General features: G+C 50.8%; 1 protein-coding gene across 2 annotated transcripts in view; it reads left to right on the top strand.

Annotated features, from left to right (window-relative positions):
• PBX1 (PBX homeobox 1) overlaps positions 1-24,781 on the top strand; it is a 137,274-nt gene that overhangs the window by 98,898 nt on the left and 13,595 nt on the right. For both annotated transcript variants that reach the window (XM_063343034.1, XM_063343033.1), the window contains exons 3-6: positions 8,748-8,992; positions 11,886-12,076; positions 13,060-13,195; positions 16,825-16,984. In XM_063343034.1, coding sequence (XP_063199104.1) covers positions 8,748-8,992; positions 11,886-12,076; positions 13,060-13,195; positions 16,825-16,984 — 732 coding nt within the window. The remainder of the gene's footprint in view (positions 1-8,747; positions 8,993-11,885; positions 12,077-13,059; positions 13,196-16,824; positions 16,985-24,781) is intronic.

The following is a 24,781-nucleotide window of genomic DNA, read 5'->3' as shown; positions in this document are numbered from 1 at the left end:
CTTTGTGAGATAAACCAAGCGTGGGATTGCTCCAGCCCGCTTCACCAGCGCTCCCCAGCCTCAGCCTGCTTCGCGGCCAGACCGCGACCCTGGCCTGGGGACGAGGGGGTTGCTCAGCAGAACCCCTGGGCGGCCAAAATTTATCCGTGCTTTTCCGAGTGCCAGTAAGACGGGGGGTTGACCCCTCTGCGCCCGGAGTTTGGCTCTGGGGTGATGGGTTGTTGGCAGAGTGTTACTGGGGGGAAGTGGATTTGCTTAATTAGGTTGCGAGGTTTTGCTGCTCCATGGAACGTGGCAAAGGTGGACTTGAAGCCACTGTATTTGCGAGGAGAGGAGGTGGTTTGTCCACCGGTGGGGTGGTTTGGCTTTGGTTGTTTTTTTAATGTTTACAAGCACTTCCAGCTTGCTTTCTGTGATGGAACCGCCCGCCTCTGTTCAAGGATCTGCTCCTCGTGCAAGAGGTTCAGTCGCCTCTGGCTTCTGCGTACTACCTGCCCCCAGATTTCACATACGAAAATTACAGCTGGGAATTTTGCTGCTGAAGCCGACGGGAGGCTGGTGGAGCCACCAACCTGCAGCGAAGCATCCACGAGCAGACACGGTTTGTCGCGTCAGGACTGCAAAGGGAAAAATAGGAGATACTTAAATTTGATCCGCGATGCTTCATTCGACCACAAAATAGCAATAACTGGACACGTGGGGATGGGGTCAGAAGTTTCCATACCCAGCTCGGTTACTAGCCCTGAGCTAAACTGGTCGTCAGGAGCAGGACGTGGGGAAGGACTGGAAAGACAAGTTCATCTGTGTTCATTCAGCTTCCCAGGGAGTCACATTTCTTGGGGAATCTGGTTCTCGGTAATCGCCGCAACATTGTGCCCTATTTTTGTGGAAAGGACTATTTCAGATCGTTTTCCAGTTTGGGGAGGGGAAATTTTTTTCCCCCAAAATGTGTTAGTGGTAATTTTCCAGACCTTTTGAGCATTTTGCTGCCAGATCCTCGCTCGCTATGGCAACCCATTTGGCATTTGGGATGGGGTTAGGAGAAAACTGGTGCGGACTCTTTGCCAGCGCTATGAAATACGTGTCTCTCTTCTGCAGCTTCCGTGGCACATGCAAGCTGCATCTCCTGAAGTGATGGAGAGCTGCCGCTGGGAGCTGAGAAACTTTTTGGCATGTGATAAATTCCCCTCTTCCGTTCCCCACGCCCCGACATTATGGTTTGAGGGTAATTCAGACCTTTTTTTTTTTTTTTTTTTAATTCGGGTTGGATTCAGCAGCTAATTTGGACTCTTTTGCCCCAGGAAGATGGGAAATTAGTATTTTTTAAAGCAGTTTGGTTGTTTTCAAATTGACCCAAATTTTGATTTATAAAAAGAGGGAGGGGGAAGCTATAACATGAAACGGGAGGAGAAGACGGCATTTTTGATTCAGGAAGCATTTTTGGATTGATCTGAATTTGGGTTGCGATGCAAGTTCCCAAAACTGGTGGTGGGTGGGAGGGTGCTGGGGGAAGTGCCACCGTCCTGAATATCTGATGCTTCTGCTGTTGGTCGTGGCCTTGGCTGGGTCTCCAGCAGGGCTTGTTGGCTGCAGCTGGAGTTGGCCTTTGGGGCTGGATGAACCATTACTCTAAACTCTCTGTGGCTGTACACGTCTTATCACGATTTTGTGTGCTTATATGGACTGAACGAACACTTCTCCACCTTTCAAAGCATCTCTCACAGAATTGTTTAAGTGCTTTGTTTCCAAACAGCCCCGGTGGACATTCCTGTGTTGGCAGAGGAGGTTCATTTGCCGGGGTCCAGGGTGGTCCGGGGTCCAGGTACAAGCTTCTCTCTTTATTTGTTGCTGGGATTTTTGGTTTCTTTTATGGCTTTAGACTGTGAAAATTCCCGACAGAAATGGCCCATTGGTTTCACAGTGTTCCTCCTTTTCCTGGGAAATAAATAAATAAGAAGATGCACAAAAAGCCATTTTGCCAGCTGAAATTTTCCATGTCTCATCTCACGGCAGCCTGTTTTGGAAAATCTGAGCAAAATCTGTTCATCCAGTTGTAAGTTTTGGAAAGGTTGGAGTGAGGAGGGGAACTTTTCTGTCAATTGCAAGAGGAAAAAAAAAAACAAAACCCAACTTCTCTTAATTCCTGCTTCCTGGAAGGGTGTGTGCCAGTGTATTTGGAAATTCCAGCTTACATTTATCTTGGAAATAGGTATTTGTGTTTTGATGTTGATTTTCTCAGTGGCTTTATGTAAACATGGTGAATATAGCCAACCGAGGTATAAAAATCCCTGTGATTACTTAACGTTGAGGTGCTCCACCGTGGTTACTGAGATTGTTGGTCCCCATTTAACGCGGACACTGTAGGCTTTGCCGAGAAGGCATTTACGTTGCTGTCGTTTGCATGGACCCTTGAATGGGCAGTGCGAAGACGCAGCCAGAGGTGCTTTAGCATCCTCCACAAAGCTCTTGAGAGTTTCCGTATTCCTGCTGTGAACGTTCCTTCTGGACACCTTCTGGTCTTGAAGGTGACTTTGTGTTTAAAGATCCAAACCACTGGATTTCCCTTTGTGTCTGGGGTTTGCTGTTGCAGAAGAAAGTAGGCTGCAAATACACTTGCAAAGGAAAAAAAAGACCAGGAGTTTAGGTAGATGCGTGGGATCTGGGGGCTCTTCTGCACAGAGGTAGCTTGGGAAGAGCGACTGAAGCCCGTGCCGTCATGGATCAGCTGAGGAAGCAAGCGCCAACTCCCCTGAGTTGGTTGTGACTCCACGTATGAGTACGAGGAGGCTGCAGACAGACAGCCGCAAGCCACTTAATGCGTAACTGCCCTCAAATATGAGGCAGATGGGAATATTTTTGTACCAGGTTCAGTGCTGTTGATCTTCAGCCTTCACAAATGTAGACTCAGGCTCCAGGGAATATTGAGATTGGCTTAAAAATAACATGATTAGTTACCAGTTTTGCTAGCAGGGGCATTTGCTGGCATCACGTCTGTCCCTCCGTTTGATGGCTGTTGTTTTAGACCTGGAGGTGTAAAAACATATGTTTAAAGAAAACCAGTGGGCTCGTGTGACTCCGGAAGCTCGGTCTCCACGAGCCTGAGCAAATATTGCAGATAGTGGTTAAATTGCAAAAGGTAGGAAGAAGGCTGATGTTTGGTGCGTGTTTCAAAGCCCGGCTGTGCGCTGCGGGGGTCTGTGCAGGAGTTTTGGGGGTCCCGCGGAGGAGCTGCTGTGCCTTCGTTGCCCAAATCCCCCCGCAGGGGCACCCACCGGTCCAGGACAGGATTTGGGCAAGGCTTTATTCAGCCAATGCGCGGAGTGAGGTGGCAGATGAGTGCCTTGGTGGGGAAGGAGGCATTTCGCCCCACTTGTGGCTGTGTGAGAACAGCGAGAGCAGCCAGCCGTGCTCCACCAGCAGCATTTCCACTCTGAGCATCTCTGGTTTCCCCACGGGAAAGTCACACCAAAGACCAGCTCGCAGCCCGGCAGAGGAATCATCTGCCTCTCTTGAAACTCTGTTGTTGGATGGGTTGTTCCCCCCCCCCAGTACATCTTAGGCACAGTGGAGGCAGGAAAGAAAACCCTTCTGAAAATCACAACCTAATTACTCCCATCTGCTCCGGCACTGCTTCCCATTTCTGCCTGCCAGGATGCTTGTCTCCAATGCTAAGTAGCACATTATTTTCGATAAGTTGCAATCATTTACTTGAAATCTCCTTCTCCTTTAAAATGTCCCCCTGGAAAGGCAATTCAGCAAGTTGGGAATGGGCAGAAACAACCATGAGAAAACCCATCCAGAAGCAGCCCAGCTCGGGCGGGAGGGCAGCGCTCCTCCCGTACTCGTGAAAACCACGCAGCAGGTCTCTTTTAAGGTGGGTTTGTTTGAACGTCCAGCTGCTGGGACCAGCCCTTCGCTGGTGGTGTCAGCAAACAGAGCTGTAGAGGAACGGCCAGCTCATGTAATTCACAGAATCACAGAATGGTAGGGGTTGGAAGGGACTTCTGGAGATCATCTAGTTGGAGGAGATCTTAACCAGGCGGTCACAGCAAATTTCGTAGGTCTAGGGTTTTGACCACTGGAGTCAGACCAGAGAGTCAAGGAATGTTGGTCCTCTGCAGCAAAGCCCTCATGAGCGGCTGCGCCAGCTCTGGGGACCTCTTCGTTCATCATTGCAACCTGAGTTGGCTTTGTGTCATTTACTGTGTCTTCTTCCTCCAAGATGTCCCCATTGCATCCCTAGAGAGGCTGTTCCCAACTGCTCCACCTTGCTTTAGCTTCCTCCGGTGTCTACTGCTTGGCCATAGTCTCCTCCAGTGTCTTCTGCTTGATCTTCGGCTTTCACCCCAGGAGTCCTGGCTGTGTCTTAACTGACAATGAGCACACACACGTGCAGCAGCATCCAAGGGGGGACACGAGGATGAGAAATGGTGAGGAGTGCTGTACCATGGCAGCCTGTGTCTCCTTGTGAGTGGATATATCCCATGCTGGAGTCTATCTGGGACAGGCCTCTGCTTCCCACACCTCTTCAACTTGTGGGCACTGCCCTTTCTAGAAGACAGGTAGAACTTGGAGGTTTGAGCATCCTTTTCCACTGTCACTGCTGAGCCACAGTCTCCTGCTAAGCTGCTGCCATCACCCCCATCATGTCTGGTTGCCTTCATGATGGTGTTCCACCCATGTTGCCTGTGCACCTCTGATCTGGAGGGTTTGGAAGGGGTGGAGAGCAAAGAGTTGTTAAACTGAACTGGTTTGGGGTGGCCTTGGGGGAGGAGAGAGGTGGCTGTGTGCTTGGCTCCTCAGATCTCTTTGGGAAAGTGCTCCTTTGGAGAGGATGGTAGCGTGGAGGACCAGGAGGAGCCTGGTACCCACCTTTGTGGATTTCTTAGGTGTCTTCACAGCCTCAGTCCATCCCCAGGGTGCAGTCCGTTTCGAAGGCATATGCCAGCACCATGTCTGGCATGTGCCATGGGCTGTTTCTCCTGGCCGTGCCCCCCACCTTGGCTGTACGTCACGCTGCGTGGCTGCCCACCAGGTGGAGGTACCGTGCTGTGGGGGCAGAGACACAAGCGGGGTGCTGCCTGCCTGTCTCGTGTGAGCGTGGGGCTGGCTGCTCTGCAGGCGCTCATCAGAGATGCCCAGGATGGTGGGAATCATCTTGGACCATCTGAAAGCTTTGGCGACCTGATGCGGTTTCCATCCCGCGTCCCTGAATCGCAGGGCAGGCAAGGAGCTGGGGAGCTATTTTGAGCTTTGTCTCTTCGCCTGATTCTCTGAGGCCAGTCCCACTGCCGGGCCAGCCCAGGACTTGGACGATGTCCTCTGCAGAGCGTGGCTGTGATACCTCGCTCGGGAGGAAAAAGGAGCGAGCATGTGAGCTGGGAGCCATTTCCCAGCTGCTGGAACGGGTCGCCGTGACCCTGGTGGCGTCTGTGACCGGACCGCGGGCTGGTGGCTCGGCGGTCCCCAGCTGCTCCCGCTGCTGGCGTCGGTGACGGTGACCCTGCCACGGCCGCGAGCCGTTGGGCAGCCACGCTCCTCAGTTCCCCTCCACGGTCACAGCGGGGACAAGGCGCGTGGTTTGGCTTTGCTTTTAAAATAAATCTGTATATATATCTTCGCGTGTGTGGGAATATATATTTATATATAAAAATGCATTTTGAGGCAGCGGGGGACCTCGGCGAGGGCCGAGCACCCTCTAGCGGCATTTGCCACAGCTCCGGGGGCTGCCGAGCCAGCAGGAAAGCGGCCAAGGACGGAAAGTCTTGCATGAATTTTCCTCCCCCCGGCTGCCAGTCGCTATCTTTCTTTTTGTTCTTCCTTTTTTTTTTTTTTTTTTTTTTTTAATCCTCTTTTTAATTAGGAGCAGCAAATGGCGGGTCCTGGGGATGCCCAGGCCGGGGTGGGGGGGAGCGTGCCCGCAGCCCCTCAAAGCCGGACCGCTGAGGATCGTTCTGCTTAATTTATTTTATTTTAATTTGGTAGGAAAGCCTGCAGCCTCCATCGGCAGCCCAGGCACCACAGGTCGGGGGCTGCATCCCGTCACGGCGGGGGCATTTTGGAGGGTCGGAGCTGCCAAGGAGCCCAGCATCCCGGGCATCCTGGCAGGAGGCATGTTGGAGCCGGGGACAGCACCGGGGAAGATAAAAAAGGAGCTTTTAAATAATCATTTTGTCTTCTTCTCAGCTGAGCGCAGCCTTCCAGGGATAAATAGGCAGCATCAGTTCTGCTTAGACACGTTGTCCTTCCCATTTATTTATTCCCTAGCCTGCCTGGGAGCGGGCAGCCAAACCCAGGCCCCCTCCGCATGGTCCCCGGCTGGGTGCGGGTCTCGGCTGCGGGGACGCGCGTCCATCCGTAGGATGCTCGGGATGCACACACGCAGCGGGTGCTGGTCCCTGCGTGTTGCGCGGTAATAAAGCTCAGGGGTTATACAGCGCTTTTCATCGGGCAGCAGCTTTCTAAACATCAACTAATTAATCACTCGTGCCTACCTGTCAGGTCAATGATTCCTGAGATTTTTAATCTAAAAATATTTCCCTTTTGAAATCCAGATGCACCTGTTTTGGCAACTCTGCTTTTGATTTGTTTATCTGAGGGTTTTTAATTTCATTTTATTTTTTTAACCTGTGTTGCCTTCCATTTGTGTTTGGGCTTTTGATGCACTTTAATTTAGTGAGTTATTTTTTCCTGGAAGAACAGGAATTTATTCTCTCTCTTTTTTTTTTTTTTTTTTTTTATCATAGCAAGTTTGTCTCTCGCCCGCAGCCTGTCACTTCCCTCTTCTCTTTTGAAGGATTTTGGCTACATTTACCTCTCGTTTCAGTTTATGGATTGCAGACCCCAAACCGTTTTCTTGATGGAGTCTGACCTCTCCCCTCGGGTTTATTTGCCGGTGAAGCGTGTGCCGTGGGAAGCCTCCCGCGGTGGAGGGCGATGCCGGACCTGTCTCCTCGGGGCTCGGCAACTGGCACCCGGCTCCAAATTTGGCAGCGTGCCCCCATCCCTCCATTTAGAAACGACCCTCCCTAGCGTGGGATTATTTATTATTCGCTCATTTTATTGGCAAATTGACTGTTGCCGGGCTTTTTTGCTTTCTTTTCTTTCCTCTCCCCCTGACCTTCCCACCTTTGTTGACAGCGAATGTTTTGATCACAAAACCGGCGATAAATGTTAAGAGTCCTGAAAAGAATGGTTTCAGTAGAGTTTGAGGCTTAAAAAAATCTCTTTCTAGTGTTCGCCAAAACCTCTCAACAAGGTCTTTTACTACGCTATTGTACGGAAAACAGCTAAATCCTTCTCTAACTTGGTTCAGAGTGAGGAAGAACATAGGGGTTTCTTTTAGCTGCTCTGCTTTTACTTCTTATGGCCAAGTAATTTTAGACTTTTTTTTTTTTTTTTAAGTGATGGAGAAAATCACTTGCTCTTGTTTGCTCTCTTGATTCGGCGGGGTGGGGGGGTGTGTCAAATTCATCTCGGGTGTAAGCGGGCACGGCTTTATTAAAATCCACACAACATTACCCGTCTCCGAGGGTGTGCTCGGGGAGTGGGGGGGGGGGTGGGGGTGTTGGTGTTTACAAAGTGCTTTGCGTTCCTGTGCCGCATGAGACGGGGAAATGCACTTTTGTTTCTCTTTAGGAAATGTCTTTTTGTGTTCGCTCATCGAGGATTTATTTGATTTATTTTATTTATTTGGCAGCTGTGCGCACCTGTCTGTGTGCATGTGGGAAAGCTTGGGTTTGCTTCTGTGTTCAAACGCAGACCATGGCGGGGGGGGGACACGTGGGGCACCTCCGTCCTTCAGACCTGGGACGTGGCCCTTTCCCAAACCAGCCCAGCATGGTCGGGATGCTCCCATGCTCCCCTTCACAGCAGAAGGACTTTTACTCCAAGCAATCATTGAGGCAGGGAGTACAAAGAGGGGAGGAAAATTCTCTCCTTGGCAAGTCACTCCGGGAGGATTGATTTATTGTCACCCCTTTTCTTAGCATGGTTTAGGCTTCACTGGAACGACCGGATTGTTAAAAAAAACCTGGCGTTTTCCAAAGAATAAAATGCATTTCGTCCATTTCTTTTTTCGCTTATTTTTCCACTGGGTGGCTAAAAGCACGGCCTTGCAAGCCTTCTGCATCTGTATTTAAAGATGGGGAAACTGAGGCACAGCCAGCTCCGGGCTCTGTACTTCTTCCTCTGCCATCTGGCGTTGATGGCTGATGCGAACGGTGCGGGATCAGGCTGTAAACGGTACGTTAGGTGACACGAGAGGGCCCCTGGGTGAGCTGAGGTCTGGGCTAGAGGCTCCCGACTTCCCATCCCGTGCAGTCGGGGTACAGTCCCTACCACTTCTGGCAGCAAGAATGGGTAAATTTGTCGGGTTTTTTGTTTGGCGGTGCTAGGAGTTTTGCTGCGTGTTTGAACGCAAAGCGTGGGTTTCTGGGTTACCTCTGCGGCGAGCTCACCGCCGGTTCTGCCCTACTTCTTCCCTGCGGGAATGAGGGGAAGAGGCAGGGAGGGGAGCAGGGAGCTGGAGAGCCTAGGAGCTGCGTGTGGAGACGAGCACTTGGAGCACCAGGATGCAGACAGCCTGGTGGGGTACCCTTGGGAAAGGAAGAAAAGCCCCGTTGATGGGGACTGAGCCCCACCGGTCCAAGTTGGGATGAGCATCCCCTTTTGGATGAGCATCCCCTTCCCCGAGTTAATCTCCTGGCACGACTCAGGCTTTCCTCTCCCTTTTGTGTCTCCTGCAGTGCTGAGCATCCGGGGGGCGCAGGAAGAGGAGCCCACGGACCCCCAGCTGATGCGGTTAGACAACATGCTCCTGGCCGAGGGGGTAGCGGGCCCCGAAAAAGGAGGGGGTTCAGCCGCCGCTGCCGCCGCCGCCGCCGCATCGGGAGGAGCTGGCTCCGACAACTCGGTGGAGCACTCCGACTACAGAGCCAAACTCTCCCAGATCCGGCAGATCTACCACACGGAGCTGGAGAAGTACGAGCAGGTAACAGGCTCCTTTGTGGCGGAAGGAAAGGGCTGCCCAGGGGTGGTGATCGTGGGATGGTGGGAGCAGGAGCTGGAGCGTCTAGGAGAGCCGGAGCGTCCGGGAGAGCCACCGTCCGGTTCCGGCACTGCAGCATGGATGTGCACAGCCTGGATCGCTACTGACATCTATTGTTAGGAGCGTGCGGGCAAACGCAAACTGTTGCTTGGTACTTGGAGTGAGAACATGCTTTTTTAGGATTGGGAGGATTGGGTTTTTGTGCTGGGATGTGGTGTGAGAATAGGCTTGGCACACGTTGCCCTTTCGATTCTCGCTTTTCACTTCTCTCCGAATATCTTCCCAAAAATTGGCCCTGTGAAGGTGGAGTCCTCTTCGAGGTGCTGGCCTCAGTGCAGGCAGGTTTCCAAGCAAGGCTGGAATCAAAATCGTCCTCGAATATTTTTTCTGCTTGAAAAGTTCTTTTTCCAGAGGGAAAAAAAAAAAAAAAGTGGCTTTTTTCTTGAGGAAAATGATTCTTTAAAAAAAAAAAAAAAGAAAAGAAAAGCTATTTGGGTCATGAATGCAGCTATTGGTAACACTGACAATTGCATGAAAAGCTTCGGGGGCCAACGCTCAAAACTGGTTTCTTTCAAACGCTTTCAGATGTTTTGCAGACCTCTCTTTGCCGCTGCGTGGCTTACCCTTGCCATGAATGTGGTTTCTACCCCGAGGTTGTGGTTTATGGAGTGCGAGCAAGAAGGCATCCCCCACGGCTAGGCCCAGGCGGGGTTTCAGGTCTCTGGTTTAACGCCGTCTCTGCCGATGCCGTGGGGCTGTGAGTGGCCACTGGTGCGGGGGTCTGTATGGGCAAGCCAGCCTGGTTCCCATTTTACCCGGCTAACTGGTTGTGTGGTGGGGCTAGGGGATGTCTCGCCCCTTCCAGTGCCATGTTGGCCAAGCTGAGGCTGCTGGGTGGCATCTTCAGACCTACACCTGGGGCTAATGTGGAGCTACCTTAGATGTTTGCCCCTTGGTTGGAGCTGGAGTCAGGGTGGCCAAGCAGGGCTCTGGTGTTGGAGAAGCCAAGCGTGGTCATGCCATGAAAGACATTTTGGCAGAGCATTAAAGGAGGAGGGGGGGCAGGGCCCAGGGAGCAGGCATGGGGCGGGTTGGAAGGATGACCTTTGGTGGCTGTCCTCCGCCATCTCACACGGGTAGGAGTGGAAACCATGTCAGGGCTCATCTTTCAGCCCCTAGGCTGAGGACAGAGAGAGAAGACCCCATGTCCTCTGCGAACCAAGTCCAAGGAGAGACCCTTGGCACAGCCAGGGACAGGCTTCAGGGAAGGACCTTTTGCTCCTTCCTCCCCTTGGGCAGGAGTTTTATTTGTTTGCTTTTCTGATTTTGCTTCTGCGTCATTTTTGCTCCCCAAAGGGACACAGAGGTGAGAGCAGCCTTTGCCCCAGCCCCGTGGGGTGAGATGGGCCACATCTTTCCTTCTCACAATGCATGGACGGGGTTGGTTTTGCCACCGAGTTGCGTTGCAAATGGCTGTGCCGGTCCCCATCTCTGGTATCATCACGCACAGTCCTGCAAAACCGGGATTCAGGTTTTCTCAGCCTCCACCCCCCTCTTGCCAGTCCCATTTTTGGTGGCCGGGGGAGCTCAGCACCTGACTTCTCACGGCGTCTGGCTGCTGCTGTGACAGCACGGCACTCGCTTGCAATTTTGCCTTTAATGCTCTTCATTTCACGCCAAGAGGAGACGAGCTGAAAGCGCTTGGGTGTCTGGGAGCAAAGAGGCACCCGGCTGAGAGCTCTCGTAGCCGGTGCTCACCCCGGGAGATGGGAGCTGTCAGCTGGAGCTGGTGATGGGCAGTTAGAGGGACTCTGCTGGCCTCTGGGATGTCTCCTTGTTAGGTCTGAGCTGTGGGGTGGGATATATTAAGTCAAGTCCACGTCCCCAGTCCACAAAATCTGTGTTTCTTTCCCCTGCCAGCCCCCTTTTTCCCCACCATGGGGTGGGAACTGGGGACGCTGTCCCCAGGGCACTTGCCCGTGTCCCAGGAGCACCGAAGGCTTCTCGAGCCATCAGTGTCCGAGTGTCAGCCTGGCTTTCAGGGCTTGGTTCTGGGAATGGGAGGGTCCTGTCATGTCTGCGAGATGCTTGTGAGGATGGAGGAGAGGGCAACGAAGTGGCCTTCATCTGGCCTCAAAATCCCTCACTTGTCCCCCCGACTCCCCCCGCTGCCCTGTCCTCACGGCGTGGGGACAGCAGGAGCAGCCAGACGGTGCTGTGCCAGCAGCAAACTAATTGAGATTGTTACCTGCTTGCCCTTACTTGTCAGGGTTCCTGCCTCACTCAAGCTTTAAGTATTATTGTTATTTATTTCTTATCTGACGTGCTAAGAGCGCAGAGCAGGGCCGCGTCTCTCTGGGAGCTGCTCCTGTGGGGCACAAGGGGCTCCACAGGACACGTGGTGCTGGGGTCTAGCTGGGGCAGCGGGAGGAGGGACAGCGGGTCAAAAGGTTCATGGTCCTCTACAGATACATCTGTAGCTCCTCCAGTCCCATCCAGAAAAACAGTGGCTGGGACTTCTTCAATGCTTTTCATGAGTCCTAGGGCTTCATGTGCCCCAGCTCCATCCGTGATCCCTGAGAGCAAAGAAATTGGCTCCTGCCTTTCTCAACATGTTTGTTGGGAGTCTCTCATGCCTTCTGCTTGGCAGGTGAGAGAAATTCATCTCTGCCTTGAAATCCAGCACACTCTTGCTCTGGGTCTGCCCTAAAAAGCCCCAGCCATTGAGGCCTGCACTTGGATCTCCTTCCTTACCAGTGTTACCTCCGTACTGTCCTTGACGCGGTCGAATGACCTTCCGATCCTGGGGTTTCTTTTGCTTTTCTTGCCATCCCAGGCGTGCAACGAATTCACCACCCATGTGATGAACCTGCTGCGTGAGCAGAGCCGGACCCGACCTATCTCACCAAAGGAGATAGAGCGGATGGTGAGCATCATCCACCGCAAGTTCAGCTCCATCCAGATGCAGTTGAAGCAAAGCACGTGTGAAGCCGTCATGATCTTGCGCTCCCGATTTCTGGATGCACGGTGAGTTCACCCCACCGAACCTTTCTCCCCACCCTCCGCGCAGTATTGTTCGGGCCTGGGAGAGGTGTTCTGAGGTTCTGGAGTGAATTCAGGTCTGTCTGAAGGGCTACGTCTTTTGGTCTTGAGCTGCAGAGGCTATTTACCTTCCTTATCCTTTAGTTGTCTGTAGCTCAGCAGGGGAGGGGACAGGAGTTGAAGACATCCCGCCTCTGTCTCAGGGAGGTTGCCAGCTGTACCTTGAGAATTGCGCATCCTGGTTTTGCTGTGGCAGAAGGAAATTCTGTGGCATATTCTGACAAACCTCTGTGGTGAAAATGTGCACATCAGTTAGGGATGAAAGTTAATCCTCCAGCCCATCCTGGCCCCCCTAGGTTCCTATTCTTTTCCTTCCGTTCCCATTGTCACAGATTTTCGATTTGCTGTAAAATTATTTCACTCCCTGAGCTGGTTACGTGCGGGCCGTGGCTTGGGCTGCAGCATTGGGTGGGGAGGAGAGGCAGCTCCGCTTGGGGTACGAGGGAAGAGGGAGATGACAGATATCGCCCAGCTGTAAATGGAACAGCCTTCCCCAAGGCTGTATCTAGCGCTGCTTTCTCAGAACGGAGCTTTGCAGAGTAGCGATGATGTCTTTGGCCAGTGCAGCCTGGTGTCGGGAGTCACCTTCCCAGGTGGAGGACCTGGGCTCCAGTTTTAAGATTCTTCTGTGAGCTGGAGGATACAGTGATGATTTGAGATGGAGACGTACTTGCTTTGGAAGGTGCTGAGAGAGCAGTCACCAGGTGCTGAGAGAGGAGTCACCAGCGAGGCACAGATAAGAAGCTTCCTGGCCATGAGTCTGTTGCACTCCATGCTCCGAGGAGCAGGGGAAGGCGGGAGGGAAGTGGGGAAAGTCAGATTATCTAAAATGGCATTCCTTTTTCTGCATCCCTGGCACTGATTCCCCTTCCTTTTCCTCCTATCTCCCCTTCTTTCTTCATGCGAAGGCGGAAGAGACGAAACTTCAACAAGCAGGCTACGGAAATCCTGAATGAGTATTTCTATTCCCATCTCAGCAACCCTTACCCCAGTGAGGAAGCCAAAGAAGAGCTAGCCAAGAAATGCGGCATCACAGTCTCACAGGTGAGAGAGCTCAGAAATAACAGCAAAGGCGGCTGCCTTAGCGTGGTGAAGGGTGCTCTGGGCCTCAGTCAAGTCAGTCGTGTCCCAGCGTTGAGCATTTAATCACTAAATGAGTTTAGCGCAAGTTAGCGTAAGTGGATGGGAGAGCAAGTGGCAGACGTGCAGATTGAAGCCATGGGTGGAAAGGGAGAGTTTGGGAGAGGATTTAGAAGGGATGAAGACTGCGTGGAGCGATGGCTCTGTGCGCAGCCGAGGTGTTAACAGCACAGAAGTGATGCGACATGACCTACAGAGGCAAAGCCTTCTCTTCAAGGAGTTAGTGCTGAGCTGGTTTACAAGAGCCCACTTGAGCTGAAGGTCCATTCTTCAAGCCAAGGGATTGGAACACAGGAGGAAAAGCTGTGCAGATTTTGCTCCATCAGGTAGAAAGGACAAGGTCCTGGTGGGAAGGGTTTGGGTCAGACAGGCTAGTGGTGATAGTTTGTGCTCAAGGAGAGTGGGCTTTCTCAGGGTCGTTTCTCTCTGTCATTATTCTTGTGCTGCGGAACATGACACCTACCTGACTTGCTTATCCCTCAAAGAAAGGTGGTCAATAAAGACAAATTTAATTATTTCCATACATTCGAGGCAGCCACCTAGTTCCTGGAGTCTGTAGCTATGACCTGGGAGCTGCTGGGACTTGTGAGAAGTGCAGTCAGTCCTCGAAGTGTTCAACCGTACATTGCTCAGGCCTGGCCTTCTTTATTTCCTTTCTTTTTGGAGCAAGCTGGGTGATTGAAAGCCAGTCTATATGGCCTCTGGTAGTCTTGTCCTTGTGTGAGCTTAGCGCTCCCTCCAGGCTCCCATTGCATTCCCCATCTTGGGCCGCTTCCCAGCCCCAGGCGCATGCCTGTTCGTCGCTTGAGTAAACTGAAGACAGCAGTAGCATCTGGTGTCCTTGTGAGAGCGTGTCTGCCTTCAGCAGGAGCAACAGCAGCCAAGGGTAGGTGTCGTCCCCGTGTTGAGTGCCTGCTGAGTGACTCCGATTGCGTCCCCTGGGTCAGAAGACCCAAACATTGATTCTGCCCAGTTACCTACCAGAGACTGCACATATTGGCTTAAGTAAAACTGCAGCTGTCCTGATGCTTCCCCTCTCACTTCTAATTCATCTGTTCACACTTACAGCTTTTCCCTCGCAAAGAGAAAATGCCCAGGAGAAATGCTGCACTTAAGATATTTTATTGACTGTGCTGTATCCAGGCTGCTTTGTGCCTGATTCCAGGATCTCCCTCCCTTCTTTGTCCAAAGAAGGGAGAAACAAACACGCATCCAAGTCTCTCTTTTTGGTGAGGCTAAGTGAGAACACGGGACAGCATGAATCTGTGCAAGTCATGAGTGGAGTTCACCTGAATTCAAAGGCTGACCGGGGTAGGCAGGTTCTTTGCTTCGCAACTTTTGAGCTGTGGATCAATTGTGGTGGCTGTTTATCCCAATTTCCTTCCCTGTGGCACTGACCCACCGGCTCCAGCATTTGAAGCCAGAAGAGCTGCTGTAGAGAGATGGCCAAGTGAGAAGATCACAAAGGAACACGTTGTCATTAATGAGAAAGCCAGACCGAGAAGTGGAATAGAGCTCCTGGTGTCATCGAAATGTTCGCTCCCAGATCTGGGTTGGGTGCTGATCTGAATTACTACCTTTTGCCTCCCAGGAGTCTCGGCAGGTTACATTTTCTGTTTCCTGCTTGCAGCAGCGCAGGATTGGACACCTGCAGTTCAGTAGCAAGTAAATTGGTGGATGAAGCCCCTTCCGTGTAGAAGTTGCTGAACGCTCTAGGAGTGCTGCAGATAGAAAGCGTCGTAGGAGTAAAAGCTTTCAGTTATCAACACCCAAGCCAAAGCAATTCTCTAAGATGAGGAGAAAATCATGAGCTTCCCAGGATGGAAATCCAGTGTTGTCTTCTGTGTCTTGGCGCTTGGGCAGTCCGTTTAGAAGAGGGAGCGCTGATGTACTTGCTCACCAGCAAGCAGAGGGAGAATGTCCTTGGAGTCCCACAAGAGAGGTTGATCTGCTAGCTCAACATTGCAGCTCCAAGCAATCCTGGGAGTGTTGGAGCTCTTCGGGGAGAGTTGCAGCATCTGCTGGCATTTGCCCATCCTCTTCATCCCAATGAGCTTTCTCAAACAAGGTCAGTAGCTGCTGGAAGTTGTTCTCTGCCTATAGACCTGCACGTAGGAAGACATTCCCCTGATTCTCTTCAGTGTTGTCAAAGAAGAAGCTGAGAGCTGCTTCCCAAATTCTAGGCTGAATATTTCCTACGTCTTCTCTGAAATCATTTGCTGCAACAGAGTGCCCGCAAGTGAAGAATTTTATCATCAGCAGGGTACTGAGCGGGATTTTGTGAACACTGGGTTCATGGTTGGTACCCTGACATTTTCCCCGGAGAAGCAGCTCTGGCTGGATATCACAGACTTCAGAGTTTCCTATCGCTGTGCTGAACCTCTGATAGGCAAACTTTGGGGTGTTTATCCAGACACCTGGCAGGTTGTCCAAGCAACATTTCTTTCAAGCATTCCATTCGTACTACGGATCCCAGGGTATCACCCTGACGGTTTGCGAGGGTCACCTTCTCGGATCTCCCCTTGGAGCTTTCTGAGGCTCAGGCATTTTGCGCTGTTGTGGGCACATGGAAGCAGCTTTCACCGGGACTGGCACGAGCAGAGCTGCACCACGTCATTCTGCTTTCAGATCCGGCCCATGTTTTCAGCCACCCTTGTGATTTCTGAAGAAGTTCAGCTTGCTTCTTTATTTTTTTTTTTCAAAGAAATCCACTCGCCTCATTCAACACACTTCTAGGCGCTTGGACGCAACAGACCCATAGTGGTCTCTTGGCAAACACAATGGAAACACCTTCTCCCCCTTTCCAAAGGATACGCTTGTTCCCTGCGACCAAAGTTACATCTTACGATGAGCCCCGTGCTGCCTCTCCGGCCTTCCGCTGAAGCTCCCGGGCTAGGTAGTGGCTCATGCTAAACCATACAAAGCCAAGTTCGGATGGATGCAGAGCATCCACTTCTGGCCTTTTGCACTGATTTCACTCAGGTGGATCAAAAACAGAGCTTCAGTGATAGCAAGGCAATTTTGTTTGTCAGCCAGGCCTGAGTAAATTCGTTGGGTTTTCTCCCTGAAAGCCACACTGGCTTCTCCGAAGGGAGGAGAAAGGGCACCTGGGAATCAGGGCATCCGTCCCTGTCAAAGCAACACCAAAGAGGAGGCCAATAAGAAGTTCCAAAATGACACATAGTCATTTTCAGATTGTGCAATTTCAAGAGTCGTTTGACTTTCTCAGGTTTTTTTTTAAACCCATCTGATATTTTTGTGGGGTGGGTCTAGGGGTTCCCTTAGTAACGTCCCAACCATAGAGGAACACGATGCATCCGCACAAACCCGACCCTCCCAAGGGGGTCCCACCACCTTTCCTGGGCTTGGTGTGGCACCCGGGGGTAGAAGGTGCTGCCTTCCACAGCCAGGAGGATGGGGTGGGGGGGAAGGAAAATGCACTGCTTCACCTGAACTAATCCACCCTCCTCACCCAGTCGCACTTGCCAGAGCTGAAACGTTAACGTCTTTGTCTTCTCTTAAACTCACTCTAGGTATCAAACTGGTTTGGAAATAAGAGAATCCGGTACAAGAAGAACATAGGTAAATTTCAAGAGGAAGCCAATATTTATGCTGCCAAAACGGCTGTCACGGCTACCAATGTGTCAGCCCATGGAAGCCAGGCTAACTCACCCTCAACTCCCAATTCAGCTGGTTAGTTTTTTGGGTTTTTTTTTTTATTTTGGGTCATTAGTGTTCGTTTTTTCGTTCGTTTCCTCCCCTTCCTCTAATCTCTCTCTTGTTTTCTCCTTTTGGTTATTTCACTTTATTTTTTTTCTGATTTCGGTTGTCTCACTTTTGTGGTCTTTATAAAAAAAAAAAAGAGATGGGTTTGGTTTTGGGGGTTGTTTTGTCGGGGTACTTTATTTTCTTTACTTTTTTCCCCCCTCTTTTCTCTCTTCTTTTCTCTTTTTTTTTTTCCTCTTCCCCTTCCCTGTTCTGTTTTTTGTTGGAAAAATGATGTGATCAGACCTTGTGACTGACGGTGCCGCGTGGGGTGTTACGTGCATGGATGGTAAACACAAAACCAGAAAAATTATCTGAAAAAAAGATTGCTGGGATTGCTTGCACTTCAGGGGGAGAAAAAAAAAAAAAAAGAAGAAAAAAAAGTCCGTGCATTATGGTTGTGTTTCACTGGGGCTGAAAGCATGAGTGGTCCTAGTGGATAAGCCCCACGATTTCTGGGATGCCCTAACTCATGCCATTTTGCGGGTTGTTTTGAGTAGATTTTTATCCTTTGATTTTCTTTCTGTTGTGGTTACCTTTGATTGCTTACGTGATGGTGTCTGGATCACCTGCAAGAGTGTGCCCTGTGTGAATTTTATTTTCCCTTTGTGTCAGCGCGATCCAGGGAAATCCATGGGTCGTTCCCTTCCCTTCCCTTTCCCCCTTTCCTTCCCATTTGCTGTGGTTTCCATTTGTTTGTTTTGAGGGTCAAAGGCACAGAGCGCTTTGCCCAGATTTCAACTCCTCTGCTAGAGAACGATGCTTAGTTCATGCGTGGTGCCTGCCAGGAGGACGACCCACCCAAAAATGATGCCAGGCTGCCATCAGCTGGCTGTGCTCTGCTCCCAAGAGCAATGGAAAATTGGGATTTGTTTAAAAAGAGGGGGGAAAAAGTGAACTTCGTGGGTGCCATGTGCTTCGTTATCCATGAAAATACCTGTGTGCCTGTTTTCTTTTTAGGGGTGGGAGGGAGAGTGGGAATGTGTCACTCTCGTGCCTTTGAGCTCGGTGTCTGCTCATGGTACCCTCTCACTGGGGCATGGTGCTTGCTGTTATCGGGTAGGCTACTAAGAGGAAGGAAACGGTGGGGAAGCAAAGAGGGTGGTGGGCAGCAGGAGGAGCTGGAGGTTAAGTAGGCCACCAGCGGTACACCATTCGAATGCTGGTTGCTATCAGGACATGCTTCTATAGTGAGCGCAACCCTGCCTGTGACAGGTATCAGAGGAATCGCACCCCAGAAGTACCCCCAGATCTGGAGGATTTGAGTGGAAAGTGAGAGAGCCAGGGGTCAAACAAGGGGAGAAACCAGTGGCGTGGGTCTCTGGCTCCCAAACCAGCCACACAGCGGGAAGGCAAAGGCAGTCCGTTACCCACGAGCTAACATGGTAAGCAGTGGTTGATCGCTCTGCGCTAGGGAGCTCATCCCCACCTTGCAGGGACTCATGTGGGTGGCTTGCAGAGACGCAGAAGGCTTATTCAGTTGGGCAGTGGAGAGAAGTCCCTACACGCAACCCTTTAATTATCAGGGGACCTGATACGTGCTAGGGATCTAGAGAGCCGCCTACATGTTGCAGCTTTTGGTTGCAGGTCAAAGTTAATGCTTGGAGACATCTCTCCCACCTCCTCTTCTCCCAGGGCTGCCTGCAACCGAGCAGTGCCGCCTGCTCTGGCTTGGCTGAGGTGCTCAGGGCTCAGGTGGATGTGGCAGAGTTCTGCAGGGACAGTCGGTTTTCAGGAATTTTGTTTGATTTCTTCCTTTTTGTTGGTGGTTTTTTTCCCCCCTCTTTTCCTTCCGTTGTTTTAACTGCTGAAGATTTAGCTGCATTTTTAAAAATGTCATCCATTGCAAACTGCTCACTCAAAATACCTGGTCAGGTGGAGCCTCTTGCCGTTAAAACCCCCCTGTAAAAAAGGTTGGACAACAGAGAGCAGAATTGCCTGTGTTGAGGGAGATACCAACTGCCTTGATGCTGTCTTGCGGTCCTCATCAGCTTGGACTGAGGTGACACAGCTTTCCTTCTTTTCCTCTTTCTTGAACTGCAGTTGGATCCAAAGATCTGGAATAGCAAGGAAATAGCCTCAAATTACTTAAACAGGTTTGGATCTGACCCGCACGGTAGTGGAATAGGCATTTCCCCAGTGCCTGCCCAGTTCAATAGTGCTCCAGCGCGAGGCTGTTTCTTTGCCTTCCCCACAGGCAGTAACACCGCTCTTTTAAAGATAAATGGGCTGGTACCGTGCAGTAAACAGCTAAGATAATCCCTGGATAACAGTACGCTTTCAAGGAAGGACAAACAGTCTTGTTATTAACGTTTAGGACTTGAGCTCCTGGGTCCTCTTTCTGACTCACTTGTCTGCGCTCCAGCAACATCGACCTCTTTTCATGTGCCTAATGTGGCGGTGGATCTAAAGCAGCATGTCAGTGTGAAGGTAGCTGGTGGGCCATTGAGATCCTTCTGCTAGAAGCAAAGTGTTTCTAACCTGGCCCAGATCCCGCCACCCTCCCTGTGCGCTGCAGCGGTGGCAGAGCAGCAGGGAAGCCCCATCGCTGGCACCGCAGTAGTCTCTGGGTCAGCTTGCAGAAATGGTGGGTTTTGATGTCCTTGTAGTCCTCCCCTGAGAAGACAACTGGAAGGGCCTCGGGATTTTATCTCCAGCAGTAGCATCCCAAGTTGAGGTATCCCCAGCTGAGCCATGTGGACATAGCAGCTCAATCAAACATCTCTGCATTGTCACATTGTGGGGCAGGGGCACGGCCTGAGGACATCTGAAGTTGTGTGACCTCCCCTGCTTCAAGTTGTCCTGGAGGTGCTCACAGCAAGAAGCACACCTGTACACACTAGGTCTGAAATAACCTGCCTGTGAAAGATTTGGAGGGTGGTGTCAAGGGCCATGAGCCACCCGGATGTGCTGAATTGCCCTGAGGAGCATCAATGTGGATGAAGAGATAAAGGACTAAGATGGATGATGCCTCTCCTTTTATACTGTGGACTTTTTTTCTGGTTTTAGATCATTGGCTGAGACTTTGGTGAGGAAGGAGCCTGAAAAAAAGCTGGATTTGCAGGGAATTCTTAGGAGCTTCTGGTTTAAATGCATGGTAGGGCATGTGGAAGGAAAGAGAGTAGGCAGAGGACAGGTCATGAGAAGAAAGCGACCGGCAGTGTAGTCCCTGGAGGGCAATGATGTTGGAAGAGGAGGTGGAACTGGATGTGATGGGACCTGGGACAGGAGCTAAATTCATTTCTGCTGTGGCTACGCAGGCCCATCTGTTGCCCATGTTACCGGAGATCGGTGAATGGCTACAGTCAGTCAAAGAGATTGGCCACACATTGACAAGGGCAAGGATTGCATCTGTCTAGCCATCTGGCACGTTCAAAGCAGGGTCCCCCATCCTCAGTCACCCAGGCCTGAATGTCAAACACCTTTTCATCCTGAATACGCGCAGTTGGGCTTATATCAGCCAGATGTTCGAATAAGCTGAGATGTCTGGCTCATTTGGGCTAACAACTCCCCATCCTCGCTTTGATTGCATGGACAATCTCAGCACAAAAACCACATGGCAAATGAAAGCTCTTTTATGTGGACAGACCCTTTTGCCAACCAGAGTCCTCAAGGGCCACACACAGGTGATGACATCCAGTGAAATCTTCCATGCAGAGCAGCCAAAATTGACCTGAACTGTGGTTTTTCCCTGCTCACCCTTTTGCTCTGTAAAAATCTATTTGCTGAGGTGCTGATGGAGGGGATCGTGCTGTCTGGAAATGTACTTCATCAGGTACGGGCCTGACTGTTGTATCTTCTCTCCTTTGCCTTCCTCCATTTGTGACAATCGCTTGTCCAGAGCGCAGCGCTGGAGAGGATTCTGCTTCAGCAGAGAGGCTGTTCTGATCATGGTCTTACTGTCTTGAGTGTTGGTTGGCAAGTGAAAAAGAACAAAGGTCTTGCTGGGTCATCCCAGGCTTTTACACCTATCAAGCTCGGCGGCTTTGTCCAGATGAGGAGCTACGTGGTCCATCAAGTTGCTTCCCTCATCTTTGGCCATGGTAGAAACACGAGGAAAAGTTACAGGGCAGGTAAATTCTGTGCTTTCAATGGGTATATGTCATTGCCGTTGACTTCAATTAGGAGTCTTGTATACACGGCCAAAGTCAGCTTTAGTGGTTGAGTATGCTGGATCTCTGTCTCCTTGGTGGTAGGGGGTGAGGCGCAGCAAATGAGGATGGCTAGATTTCAACTCCGGTGAACACCATTACCATGTTTGAATTGTCAGATACTTTAGAGAAAAGGACTTGTTAGAGGTCCTGGAAAATTTGAGATGGAGACATTAGAAAAGACATTAGAGAAGCTGGAGAAGAAGCTCTCTGAAGAGCCAGAGAAGAGGTGCAAGAAATACCAGCAGTCAAGCTTGTGAAGATTTTTGAATTGGAGGCAAACTTGAGGTGGATTTTGCTTATCAGAAGTCTTAGAGGTGGAAGAGATCTCTTTGTGGGCATTGTTTTGATGTAGGCTTTCACCTAGTGGCAAGATCTGAGTGCCGTAGCTTGTTTGAACATTTCCACCACTCTTTCCGAAGCTGACGATGCCCTGATAGAAGCTCAACATTAAGGAATAGTGGTGATGATAGGTCTTGGATTTGATAAGATGTTTGGATGCTGAAGATGGACCACTCTTCTGCACTGCTACAACTCATGAAAAGTGTTGGGTTTTCTGTTTTTTTGTGTTTTTTTTTTTTTTTTTGACACACAATAGCATCAAGGGGCTTCATGCCAAGATAAGAGCCCTTTCCTCCTGGGTTCACAAGGTCAAAGATGGCTGTTACCTCTCAGGTCTTGAGGAGCCCCAGATCAAATTATGACCACTGAAAACCTTTGGTGTGTTCACAGTGAAGCCTTTCAGAGGACAGATTAGATTTATGATGGAGCCTCCTCTAAGTGGAAGGATTTGACTTGTATTTCCAGATCTTGTCTCCGTGGAGGATACCAGAGTCTTAACTTTCAGGGCTCTTCACATTCCTGCCCCCCCCTCTCCGACCCCAGTGCATCAGCCCCTCTTCACCATTTCTCTGAGACTTTGGGCCACTGTAATTTTCATACATGGCTAGCACGTAGGCAGCGGAGTGCTGAGGCAGCAGAGCGGCAGCGGAAAGGGCTCTCTGCAATTACGGCTCTGATACAAATGCATCCATACATGCGGGGGCCATTGATATGCGCATATTTATCTTTGTATCCACATCAGCGGCAAGACATATTTACCGTTTAGATATGCACATATATTGTAAAAACACCCTGTGCCAATAGCAGCGTATATCTTGTAAGTGACATCTCCACCGCTCCTCATGATTTCTAAGACACCGGCGCTCTTCAGAACTGGAGTTTGTGGCTGTTTGTTTATTTTTATTTCCTCCCTCCCAGTCTGAGTTTTAGGGCCAGGTTTGTTAAGTTTCAATAAAATGCCGGTTAAGTTTATGATGTTTTTATTTGTTATTATTGTCCCGAGCTTCTTTTGCTAGGGGAAGGTGGGATGAAACATTGCTGTGCTGGGGGCAGAGCGATAGCAGTGCCCTGTCAGGTGCTCAGGGATTCCCGAGTCCTCTTCTCAGCTCTGCCACTGATTATTTTTGGGATCTCAAAAGGTTTCTGCTCGCTTTAAAAGGACGGGAGAATGTTCTCTGATTCTTACGAGCCGTAGCTGCAAAGCCTGTTGGTTCTCAGCCACCGCGGGAGTGCGAAGCCGTGTTACTGCCCTGTGCTTTTCTGTCCATGGTCACAGCGATCACTCAGAAAAATCAGCAGGAAGCACCTTAGTGCGCGTGGAAAGAGCCCACCTTCGCCCTTAAAGTGGAGCAGTGTCAGGGTGGGCTGTCCTCTGTCTGCCAGCTCGTTTCCTTAGGTTTTTTCACCTTTAAAATAGCAAGTAACCTGAGAGGTCGGGAAGTGACAGGAGCCCTTTGCCAGCTGAACAGAGGAGGTGATGGTTACAGCTGCCTCCTGACTAGCCCGGGTTATTTTATGCAGCGCTGTGGGATTGCTCTCTGGAACAGGTTGGGCAGGGATGACATGAGCACAGACAATGAGCTATTCCTGGCTCTGCTCTTTTCAGGCACCGGTGGGAGGGTCCTGATCCAAGACTCACTGTGCTCAAGATGAGTCCCTTGACTGTCTTGGGCGTTGTTCCTAGGAGTGATGTTTCTGCTTGCCTTCAGTTCTGAGAATTGCCAGCACCTGACAAAAGAGCCAGTTGCAGAGAGCTGCAGAGAGTTTGGTGAACGTGAAGTCTCCAGCGTAGACCTCCCATGTGCTCCTTGATCTTTCTTGGAGGTGGCTTCCTTCAGAGGATCCTTCTCGGTCCACCTCTAGGGCAGAGCTGGGGTCTGTCCAGAGTGTTTCTTCCCTCTCCAGCAAAAAGAGGGGGATTGCCAGGTGTTTCTCAGAGCGTACGCATGAGCCATAGTTGGGCAACTCCACCAGGACTGTGGTTGCCAGTCTTCCAAGTCGGAAGCGGCAGTGGAGACAATGAGAGTGGATTTGGGGTTGGACCTGAAAGTGTAGCTGACCTGGGCCCCTGAAGTTTCTCCTTTCCAAGGCTAACGTCATGTATATAACCAAACCTTGCACGTTGAGCTGTCTCACACTTAACGCGCTGATCTGCACGATAAGTTCTGAAATAATCCCATAAAACCTTTTTATTTATTTTTAACCCCCTTCCCTCCTCCCCCGCCTTCCAGTTACATGATGGGTTTGTTTCTCCCGTTCAGTAGTTGAGGAGGTGCTCAGATATCTTGAAGCTGGAAGCAGAAAGCCTTGTTTCTGCAAAGGCGGGGTTATTTTTTTTTTCTCTTCATTTGTGGTTTTTATTTTTTCCTGATCCCACCCAGTTGTCTTCACCGTTATAATTTTTTTAGCGTAACGTTGGCGACTGGTGCATGCGGTGGGGAATTGGCTTACAGAGCTCATTCTCCTGGGGCAGCTGGCCCAGGAGGGCTGTGGCACCCTTGCGTTCTCTCATGGCCCATTACGATGAAAGACCTTTGCCGACACAATGCGTACTGGGAGTCCAGCCCAGGCGCCTTCACGTTTTTGCGAGCCTTCATTCCTGGTGCGCTGCAGTTCCCACCAGTGACGGGTTCCTGATGTCCTGAAGGCAAACCCCAGGCACTGCTCTCTTGCAGAGCTCCCCGTGACTCAGCAGGAGCTCTGGCCATGGAACTGGATGGTGTCTGGACGTGCTCACCCTGCAGGGAGCAGCCCGGTGCAGACATATCCACCTTGATCTGAGCTTCTTAGAAACAGCAGTGGTGTGGGCCAAGGCTTCCGCTTTCAATAGCGAGGCTTGTTTGGGTGATTCTGTTCTCCAGTGCAGTCTGCCGGGTGGACACCTCCGACAACCAAGATTTTCAAAGCTGCCTGAAGGATTTTGATGCCCTGAAATGAAGGGAAAGAGCTGTCTGAGTCCTCCAGGCTGGGTTTTGTTTTTCTCGGTCCAGAGCATGAAGAATCCTAGAATCCTTCCTCCAGCTGAGGAGCTGTTGAAGAATGTTCTTGGCATTGAGCTGTAACAACATGTGGCTTTGAATAACCTCAGGAGTGCATCCTTTTTTTTTTTTTTTTTTGCTTGCTCTGTTCTTCATACTACTAACCTGACTGTGTGTTTTGTTTTTGTGGTTGCTTTGCATGTTGTTCCTTCCTCTTGGCTGAGAGTCATGGGGTGGATCTTTTTCCTTTCTGT

Source organism: Chroicocephalus ridibundus, chromosome 8, assembly GCF_963924245.1.
Source record: "Chroicocephalus ridibundus chromosome 8, bChrRid1.1, whole genome shotgun sequence".
NCBI lineage: Eukaryota > Metazoa > Chordata > Aves > Charadriiformes > Laridae > Chroicocephalus > Chroicocephalus ridibundus.
The sequence above is the reverse complement of the archived record's forward strand: the minus strand, read 5'-3'. Positions and strand labels throughout refer to the sequence as shown.